Source organism: Cydia pomonella, chromosome 16 (assembly GCF_033807575.1).
Source record: "Cydia pomonella isolate Wapato2018A chromosome 16, ilCydPomo1, whole genome shotgun sequence".
NCBI lineage: Eukaryota > Metazoa > Arthropoda > Insecta > Lepidoptera > Tortricidae > Cydia > Cydia pomonella.
This window is the reverse complement of record NC_084718.1, coordinates 19337931-19349042: the sequence shown is the minus strand read 5'-3', so window position 1 is coordinate 19349042 and position 11112 is coordinate 19337931. Positions and strand designations below refer to the sequence as shown.

Below are 11112 nucleotides of genomic sequence, written 5' to 3'. Positions count from 1 at the left end.
TAATAATACAAAAAAAAAATTAAAATTTATAATTAAAAATTTGAAAGAAATCAAAATGTGTGGTCGATATACAACAAATTGTGTGAAAATATTTTGAAAAATGTTAATATCCAGAGAGAATAATGAGGACTTATTTTGTATGACGAGGCGATTTCGCGCGGGTCCTCCACTCTTAAGGATCATATAGACGATGCGAGTTCCGTCACATTGTGGTATTTGATTGGTCGGCTGAATTAGATGTACGAGTAATCAATAGTCCTCAATGTAACTAAAATCCGAATCCCTTTGTTTGGCATAATTATTGAAAGTCATAATGTAATGATAGTCAGATTATCATTAGTCATAACTCTGAAACCGTTTTACTTTTCAGGATTTTCGTAAGGTTATCCTATAGATAGGATAGGTTAGGTTTGTTTCATGCCAATCCTGAGTTTCTTATAATGAAATTATTATTACTATCGAAAATGCGGACAAACAATACATTATGACTTAAGACTTTATGGGAAACAATTAGAGACCCACTAAAATCAAAATCGCATACGAGTTAGTGCGCCGTCTAGATCAACCGTTAGGGGTCGACTCTGACTTTATATGCCGTTTGCAATGTTAAAGTGTGGCAATGTCATCATCGATGACAAGTTTATATGAAAATATGACATTCATAATGACACTTTCTTCTGTTCAAGTCGGTACTAAGTTATAAAAATAAGGTGTTTTTTTCAGACAAAATTTTGTTTATATATTTAAGAAAATTAAATAAGTGATTTAAGATATATGTTTTGTTTTATTATAAGAAAGTGGAGCTAACCGGACAAGTGGGGCTCCAATGCCGGGCGTCTTAGGTGCCTTCAGATTTAGGGCAAGGGCGTAGCCAGCCAGTGAACTAGGGGGGTGGGGGGGAAGTTGACATCGCCGGAGGCCTAGAGGGGGGGGGGGGGGAGCTACCCCTATGACCTAGGGTGCGTTTCGACACTTTCGATCAGACCGGCTAGCATGAGTTGCGGTCTGAGAAGTGCGAGAATGCGTTGCGAGAGTTATGTTTTTAAGTTTCCACCACGTGATCGTCCATAAAAATAGAAAAAACGTTTTTGGACTTCTTAATATTTAACGTTCTCCATGATTTTTTTAGTATGTTATTAAGCGAGCACGTACGTTCGAGGCAATTTCCTCACGCACAAACCGGCCAGTGTAGACATGCCTCGGCCGAGGCGTCGCGCTCGGATGAGGAAAACGCACGCGCCGCCTCGGCCGAGGCACGTCTACACTGGCCGGTTTGTGCGTGAGGAAATTGCCTCGCGCGTATGCTCGCTCTGTGTGGACCCGGCTATTGACACAAAATAAAAAATTAGGTTTATAGGTTTTCCTTTTTTTCAAAATTTGTAAAGCTGCTGAGCAAATGAAGTGATTCTATTGGTTCTTAACAAACACATCCTCGCATAGCTCTGGTCGAAAAGCAGCCTATGAAAGTAGTAAGAATGTCGTACGACGTAGTGCCCGGAGCCGCATATTAAGGCTGCCTTTCCACTGAGGCGGAGACGTTTAGTTTAGTTTCTTTATTGGTAAAAAAAAAACAAATAAAACTTGACCCTACTCATAGTGTTGTGTTCCTGCCGGTGAGTAAGGTTGCCAGAGCTCAACGAGGGGGGTGGGGTTAGGGTCGGCAACGCGCATGGAACTCCTCTGGAGTTGCAGGTGTACATAGGCTACGGAGACTGCTTACCATCAGGCTGGCCGTATGCTTGTTTGCCACAGACGTAGTATAAAAAAAAAAAAATTTAAAGGTCACACAGGTACATTTGAAATTATGCTACTTAGTTATACATAATGCTATATAAAAATTAACAGGTGAAAGTTTACGGTTCCTTAATTTTGAAAATAATCGTGCAATAGTTATTACAATTTTTTTTTTTTATCTCCTTCATAAAATCATCGACAGAATAACATGCTTGGTCTAGTAGTAAACATTTAAGTTTTTTAGCGAATATTGAGTTGAGGTGTGTGTAGTAGTGTAAGATATAGATATACATAAGTTGACGATGTACATTGAGTTAGTTACAATACAGACGCTCGCGAGTAAGCACTTGTGTTTGATTTCACCTCTCAGTCCCATACATGCCACATGGCGACCGTGACCTCGAGCGCGGGCTCCGCCGGGCCGCACGATGTTAGTGTCAGCGTTTTCGCCGCCTCAGTGTTAGCGTGATTATTACAATATGGGCTGCGTAAGCGACAGTACTGCAGACTATTAATACGATTATGGACAATTTTCGTGTAGAAAAAATACAGTAACTCAGGCGTGATGGGACAAGGATACAGCAAACAGGAGGAGAAAGAGGTTGTGATCACCCAGAATGCGGTTGGATCGAATGATGCGACGGGCACGAGCGAGCATCACACAAAGGTCAATAACATCATTATAAGCGTTCTTTTCGTCGTACTCGCCCTCATCGGTTGCTGCGTCCTGTACAAGTTTTTCAAGAAGGCACAGCAAAAATACATACACAAAGAAGTCAGGAGAGAATTTTGGGCACGATTGCAAGCTAGGCTGTCCATGAGGAAGTCAGTTCCGGCCAAGGACGACGAGGAGGAAGGCGCATAAGCGGTGGATGAAAGCGCGGCGCTCTACGTATAGTGTGTGTGTGAAGTGAAAAGTGTCGGGAGTGAAAAGCGTCGGAAATGTTAAGGGTATGAATTTAGAATTACAGACTATATATAATAAGTTAGAAAATATACGCATATACCTACGAAAATTAGGCGAGGCTAGAAGGCAACTAAAACAAGGTCAGGAAAAGATTGACAATGCACAGTTGATATATGAGGACTATCGATCTTTAATCACTTCTGTTAATTTAGATGATCTGTCCGAGTCCGAGGAGTGTTATATTTTAGAATTATTATGTGAAAAAATAGATAAAGCTTATAGTAAAATTTTACAATATAAAGTTTTAGAGTGTGTAACCGAAAAACCAATTAAAATGGAGAAAAAATTCGAAATAAAGGAAGCGAACAGCTTAATACCTATTTTGGACGGCAAGGAGGAGACCGTGGAAAAAATGATCTCCGGTATTGAAATGCTAGACAGTATATTGAACGAAAATTGCGAGAAAAAAATACTAATTTCATTTGTCCTTAAAACAAGAATTAATAAAATTGCGCAACTAAAACTTAAATCGAGTTATGAAACTGTTGTCGATTTAGTGACTGATCTACAAAAATATTTGTTGCCGAAGAAATCCGCAGTCTCTTTACTTGAACAATTAAATAACATAACACAGCGCGATATGTCTATTACTCAATATGGTGATAAGATCGAGGAGTTGTTCATTGGCCTAACGATAGCGCAAGCCGACGGGAAGCCCGAGGCGCGCGATGTCCTTAGACCAATCAACGAGTCCTTAGCTATAAAGAAATTCACGGACGGTTTGAGGAACCGCCGTCTTAGTACCATTTTAGCAGCCCGAGAATACACAGAATTAAAAGAAGCTGTCAGAGCTGCCCAAGACGAGGAGCTGGCGCGACCCCAGCCCGAGCCAGTAGTCATGAACATGAACTACGGCTACAGAAGAGGTTTCCAGCAGCCACAGCGCTACGGCTGGCGTGGGCGCGGGCCCACCAGCTACCAACCCAATCGAGCCAGAGCCTACCACAGCCCATGGATACCACGCTATCCCACTAATAGAGGTACTGTACCTAGTAATAATTTTCACAGGGGCCGTGGACAACGTACGAATTTTAGGGGACATCCCAGTACTCGCAGGAGTCGTGGACACCGCGGAAACGTGTATACATATACACACGAGCCGCAGACCCCTCATAGTTCGACAAGTGACGAGACAGACAGAGTTCAGTTTTTTCGAGCATAAAGTTTTAACTATATGTGACGGATTAGACTATGTAAATTTTACTGTAGGTGGAAAAAATCTTATTCTTATGATTGACAATGGCGCAAGTATATCAATTTTACAACAAAGTAACGTTCCCACAGAATCGCAGATATATGAGAAGGGTACTATTATATCAGGAGTAGGTGGCAGTATTACTAGTAAACAAGTGGCGGACGTGACTTTACATGACGGAAATACGATACAGTTTAGGCATAGGTTTCACGTTTTGCAAGATCAGGATATGCCGTGTCATGCGGACGGAGTACTTGGTTTAGACTTCATGCGAACTTATAATGCGATCATAGACTTAACAAAGGACGAGCTTACTTTGCATTATGGAAATCAAAGGTGTGTGTTACGAATACAAAGAAGTAATGAAAACGAAACTTGTTTATCTTTGCCAGCGAGAAGTGAGTCTATACATTTAATTAAAGTAAAATCATTCGATTTAGGAAAGGATTACGTTATAAACTCCGAAAAATTGGCCGAAAATGTATTTTTGGCGGGAAGTATAAGTAGAGTTAAGCAAAGTAGAATACCAGTGCGAATTTTAAATACAAGTGACGAAAACATAAAATTACCTATTTTTGAACCTATTTTAGATAATTTGAGTGATTATAACATTTGCAACTTTCAAAAATGCGACAACGGAGTAGAAAGGGTTAAAAGGTTATTGTCGTCTTTGAAGTTAAATCATTTAAATGACGAAGACAGAAAACTTATAGAGTCAATATGTGCCAAATACGCCGATGTTTTTTATTTAGATGGGGATAAATTAGGAACTACGAATGTATCGACCCAAAGTATCACTGTGAAACCGGACACGAAACCCATATATACGAAACCGTATAGGTTGCCAGCGTCAATGAAATCGGAGGTTAATAGGCAAGTCGATCAAATGATTAAAGACGATATAATTGAAGAATCTAAAAGCGATTGGAATAGTCCGATACTATTAGTACCGAAAAAGTCTGACAACAATACAAAGAAATGGCGTTTAGTCATCGACTACCGAAAAGTAAACAATGTTATCCAGGACGATAAATTTCCACTGCCAAATATTACCGATATTTTAGATTCTCTGTCGGGTGCAATATATTTTAGCCATCTTGATTTACAGCAGTCTTATTATCAAACAGCATTGGACGAAGACAGTAGGAATATAACTTCGTTTTCATCAGGTCAAGGTCAATTCCGTATGAAAAGGCTCCCAATCGGCCTCAAAATCAGTGCCAGTGCATTTTCCCGGGTAATGTCAATAGCAATGTCAGGACTTTCATATGAAAAGTGTTTTATTTACATGGACGATCTAGTTGTTTTCGGCAGAAACATGGACCAACACAATAGAAACTTAATCGACGTATTAGAAAGATTACGTAAGGTCAACTTGAGAGTAAACCCCCAAAAATGTGATTTTCTGAAAAAACAACTACTTTATTTAGGGCATGTAGTATCAGCGGAAGGCGTGTTACCAGATCCGCAAAAAACTAAAGTTTTAGAGAATTACCCAACACCAACAAACAGTGATGAAGTTAGGAGATTCGTAGCCTTTTGCAACTACTATAGGAAATTTATTCCAAATTTCGCAGAAATAACATTACCATTGAACAAATTATGTAGGAAAAATATACCATTTCAATGGACAGAGGAATGCCAAAATTCGTTTAATAAATTAAAAGAGAAACTTATTACTCCCCCTATCTTACAATACCCAGATTTTTCATCAGAAAATGAGTACATTTTGAAAACAGATGCATCCTCAAGGTCAATCGGTTCGGTACTATGTAACAAAGATCAGAGACCTATAGCTTATGCTAGTAGACCCTTGAATAAAGCCGAGTTAAATTACCCTGTCATTCAAAAGGAGCTTTTAGCAATCGTCTGGAGTGTACGCTATTTTAGACCTTATTTATTTGGAAAACAGTTCACAATAATGACGGACCACAGACCACTCTTATACCTATTCAGCATGAAGGATCCGTCAAGTAGATTAATTAAATTTAGATTGCAATTAGAGGAATATGACTATAAAATAGTATATATAAAAGGAAGTTCGAACGTAGTGGCAGACGCGTTAAGTAGAATTTCAATTTCGTCCGACGAATTAAAAAGTATGAGCGAACAAGTTACAGTTATGACAAGGAAACAGAGTAAAAAGTTGAGGCAAGAGGAGAAGTTGTGTGACGAGAGTGTAGGAGATCTTAGTATACCCGAGAATTCAAGGTCTGATCAGCCGAGAATTGCGGAAATATTAAGAAAACCTAATGACTCAATAGAAATGTTGTTTGAATCAGAACACGAGTTAAGAAAATTAAGAAAAAATAAGTTAATAACTAGAGAAAAAGATTGTTTCGCGTACGCAAGGGATAAAAAACGTCTCTACATAAACCTTAACTATATGTCTCATTTCACGCGAGCCGTATTTGTGAATATGTTGAGTGATTTCTGTAGAAATATAAATATAGACGAGTTATGTATGATAAAAAATGATAAAAACGCGGTATTTATAAAAACATTGTTAAATGAAATAAAAACGATGAAAGACTGGTCCGGACCGCGAATAAAAATCCTAGGAAATATAATCCGAATAGATGACAAAGACGAGAGACGAGTTATCATTAACGACTATCATTTACTACCAACCAGCGGACATGCCGGCGTTCGCCGAATGGTTAGTAACACTTTCAGTCAATTTAATGTCATTAGGAATTTTGTTGTATATTTTGGGCCCAATAACACTGAGTGACGAAAGGAGATATACGCAAATCAACCAATAGCATAGCAATAAAGACTAATCCATCGAAGCGAAGAGAAACAATGCTATTGGTTGATTACCAGTTCTCACATGTCTCCTGTCATCTCTATGAATATATTTATATTACGACCAGTTTGGCGACCCTGCCTACGAAGCCGATGGTCCCGGGTTCAAATCCTGGTAAGGGCATTTATTCGTGTGATGAGCATGGATATTTGTTCCTGAGTCATGGGTGTTTTCTATGTATTTAAGTATTTATAAATATTTATATATTATATATATCGTTGTCTAAGTACCCTCAACACAAGCCTTATTGAGCTTACTGTGGGACTTAGTCAATTTGTGTACTAATGTCCTATAATATTTATTTATTATTTATTTATTTATTACATTTAACACAATATACTACGTTGTATTACTTTATTTCATAATAGACAATAAACATGCAATATTTGCGTCGTTCATGATAATTTGAGATGAGAATATTAATTTTTTGATGGAGAAACAAAATGACAAGTTACTTTTATACTTAAACAGATTTATTACAAAAACAAAGGTTTATCACAGTGCATTTTTACTTACATCATAGAGAAATAAGCATAGCTGGGTATTAACTCGTAAATTAACGAAGTTAACTATTCGATTAACGGATTCATTTTTAATTCAACTTCAAAAAGTGTTAACGGACTCGTTAACTTCTGTTAAATTTCCCTAAGTCCGTTAATAGCACCACGCTGTGCCGTGAAAAACTAGTTCTGATGCTAAGGTAAGTTCGGGCCGGTCGACACGTGTGGGTGAGAAAAAAGAAGAAATTTCATTTATCATCAATCAGGCGATCGTTAGATTAATTCATTACTAAGCGCCGGCGCTTAGAGACTTAGAGTAACGAATGTTTTGTTTTTTAATATGGAACCCTTCACTAAGCATGGCCCAACACGCTCTTGGCAGATTTTTTGTTTCTAACCTGTTAACTTCCACAACCCAAACTAACTATTTTTATAAGTAGATCAGTAACTAGTAAATCGCAACAAAATAAAATAAAAAAACAATTTTTGTTACATGTTAACGATTAAAGTTAACTTCCGTTAAATCGTCCAGTAATTTATTTTAGGAACGTATTAGCGATAAACGAAGTTAACTCTTTGATTAACGGTACCCAGCTATGGAAATAAGTAAGCATAGAGTGCTAACTCCATACATCAGTTTTCTTACCAAAACGCGAGTTATTTCGCAGTCGACAGCGTCAAAAAGCGGATTTATCAGTACCGCTATTTGACACTAGATGTCACGACTGTCGCGACTGACTAAAAATGTATTGCGCAACAATTTACAACTCATTATAAGCAGCAGTTGAAAATTAGAGTTCCGGTTATAATATTAGTTGAAAATGGTTGGTTCGTCGCGATATCTACTGCCAAGTAGCAGTACTGATAAATCCGCGACTTGATGCTAAATGTCGACTGCGAAATAACTTGCGTTTTGGTAAGAAAACTGAAGTACGGAGTCGGCACTCTATGCTTACATTTACAACATTCATACCTCAAACACATAAAGAATGTGGTGGAGGTATTTCCGGTATGAAACCTAATTTAAAACTATCTGCCTTAAACATCTCTAAATCCTCAGGAGACAAGTCATTTATATTACTGTATACCGCAGGATCGTCGGCGGGCGTCTGTTGAAACACATTTGCTTGGCCAAATATGTTTGTAGGAGCATTGGTTTGGAAAACGTTTGAACTTTGAACGAAAGGAGATGGTTGTTCGAACGGGCTTTTGAATGTTGAAGCGGGGGCAGATCCAAATGGACTTTGAGCAGTGGCCGCTGCGAAAAGAGACTTTGGGTCTGATGGACTGTTAGCTTGAGCGAATAAAGATTTTGCTGGGTCTACAGAACTGTTAGCGTGTGCAAAGATGGACTGCGCTGTATTTGGGCTACCAAAGACATTCTGTGCGCCAAAAGGACTTTGGCTCTGTGTTTGTGCACCAAATGGACTTTGATTTTGTGTTGATTGAGCACCAAGTGGACTTTGATTTGGTGTTTGTGCACCGAATGGACTTTGATTTTGTGTTTGCGCTCCAAATATACTTTGATTTTGTGCTGGTGGCGATCCAAAAATATTCTGGGATGCTTGAGAAAATATGGATTTTGGTGTATCTTGAACAGCACTGCGAAACACTGAAGATGCGTTGTTAGCTTGCCCGAAGACGCTTTGAGGTGTTTGGCCAGTTGTGAATGGTGATGACACGGATTCACCATTATAGAGGCTCCGTAATAAGTGCGGTGAAGTGGTGAGTAATTGTTCATACTTGCTTCTTGCTTCTTTAGTTAAGTTGTTCATGTAGGCCACCTGTATAAAATGAAATGTTTGTTTATTTTAAATGCTTATTCAAATACAAATTGTAGACGTAAGTTGATTTCTTTAAATATGATTAATTATTTAATGGAAAATCTGTAAAAAAAATTAGAAACAAATGATATTTTTTCGCTGCAACCCCATGGTGTGGAGTGGCGTTGGATAGGTCTTTCAATAATATTCTCCGTCTAATAGCCCCCGTTTAAAGTAGCCTATGGTGATAGACGGGCAAATACGCAACGCTACACTGAGCTGAGTGAGCGTGGCCCAACACACTCTTGTTGTTTTATTTATTTTTAACCTTTTATTTTTAATCGCAACAATGTAATTTATGTTACGTGTTAACGATTAACGTTAACTTGCATTAACGTTAAATTTCTGAAATGTAACTACCATTTAACGAAGTTAACTTTTTTATTAACGAATTAGCGATTAACGAAGTTAACCTTTTTATTATCGAACTAGCGATTAACGAAGTTAACTTTTTTTATTAACGAATTAGCAATTAACGAAGTTAAACTATTTGGTTAACGGTGCCCAGTTATGCCCCTAGCTGCGCACGAATCAAAACATGCTACAATTAAACAGAATAAATATTTTAATTACAGTGGAAAGGAAGAATATATTATAGGTCCCAGTGCAGCTAGTTTCAGACCCAAACATTTATTTAGCAAATAGGTGACATGCACACTTTTACACATCAAGATGCAATTTAAAACCAAATATAAAAAAAAAAGTTGCAAGAAATTAAACTGCACAAAATACTCACAGCCTGGTCAACAGTATTGTTAGCTTTAGCCTCATAAATGAACAGTCTGGCTTCATCTGCAGACAAATCGGTCAGCCCCGGGAAGTTAGGCTTCTTGAACGGTGCGTAACAGGAAAGCAGCCACTGTCCGCCTTTTAATGCTGATTGGATGTCATTCTGAACTTGTTGGACTAGCTGCTCGTCAGTTACCCCGCCCGGTGCTTGCTTCTGAGGTTGGCTCTGGTTGGTTGGTGCATTTGCTGAGGGCAAAGAATAGTATTACTGGCAATAGACAGCCTCATACCACATGGAGGCGATCAATTGAGGAGGCTGGCTCAAGTGGACTCCGCTGCTCAGGATTGCGACAAAGGGAAAATTCTTCTGCGAGCCCTATGTCCCTAATGCGGGATAAATGCAAATTAAATATTCAAAAATAGTATTTATACCCTGATCAATCAATATGTGGCTTTCCACAGAAAAGGGTCCTTATGCTTCATCTGCAATAAGGACCTTTTTATTAGAGTTTATATTGGTATTTCAGATGGAAATGTCAAGTCAAATGCAAGAAGGTACTTAATTAAAAAATATGTGTGAATTCCTAAAAACAAATGAAAAGTTAAAGTGTCCACAGACCTATGGATCATCAGAACAGTTGATAGAGACGCATCAATATTTATAATAAAATAGTAGAAAAATGCCGGGACAACGCGAGGAAGAAGAAGAGTAGAACATACTCTTATATTCAGTAGATAACTACCTCCTTATAATACAGGATAACTTGAATACTATAATTTATTTATTTATTTTAAACTTTATTGCACATCAAAAAAGGTACAAATGGCAGAATTAATGCCTCATGACGTTCTCTACCAGTCAACCACAGGGCCAAACAGAAAAATGTCAAGGTGGTGGAAATGTTATAATAATAACTCTTCAAAGAATTCTAAATGAATGAAATTTCAGTCGTTTTATGGGGGAAAAGGATACGTACCATGGTAGCTGTATTTTGAACCATAAACATGCTCAAAACGGCAGTTTTGACCGTAGCGGCAATATCCTTCTTGAAAAAATTTGCACACCACCATTGTATTAAATTTACCAGTCTATACAATCCGTCAACAACTTAAAATTGTTTAAATCTCTTATAATAGCTACGCGTAATTCAAGCAACAAAAGTAAACTGTTCTCATCTCAGTCTTGAAGTCATCTCTTGCTCTCTTCACTCAAATGCTGTGCTCAAATAATGCATCTCATGAGTCTGTGTGGACTGCATAAATCTCATCTCAAATGTGAACGTCAAACGTCAATGTTGAAATGATCACAGACCATACAAAAATGAGTTTGAGTGAAGAAGCTGACGTTTTTCACT

The 11112-nt window shown here is 38.1% G+C and overlaps 1 protein-coding gene across 1 annotated transcript; it reads right to left on the bottom strand.

The window, feature by feature from the left end:
* Nucleotides 1–7156: 7156 nt before the first annotated feature.
* On the bottom strand, nt 7157–11007 carry LOC133526662 (nucleoporin NUP42-like). Its single transcript, XM_061863355.1, has 3 exons — nt 10735–11007; nt 9765–10003; nt 7157–8989 (listed from the first exon to the last, which is right to left on the bottom strand). Exons 1-3 carry the CDS (start codon nt 10826–10828, stop codon nt 8180–8182), a joined length of 1143 nt encoding a protein of 380 aa, XP_061719339.1. The 5' UTR covers nt 10829–11007; the 3' UTR covers nt 7157–8179.
* Between the last annotated feature and the right edge of the window lie 105 nt (nt 11008–11112).

What these genes read in the sequence shown, in the direction of transcription:
- LOC133526662 (XM_061863355.1), bottom strand. Translation starts at nt 10,828, where the DNA reads ATGGTGGTGTGCAAATTTTTTCAAGAAGGATATTGCCGCTACGGTCAA. An exon ending in TTCAAAATACAGCTACCATG is followed by an intron (nt 10,004 to 10,734) that starts GTACGTATCCTT and finishes CTTTGCCCTCAG; the next exon opens with CAAATGCACCAACCAACCAG. An exon ending in ACAATACTGTTGACCAGGCT is followed by an intron (nt 8,990 to 9,764) that starts GTGAGTATTTTG and finishes CATTTTATACAG; the next exon opens with GTGGCCTACATGAACAACTT.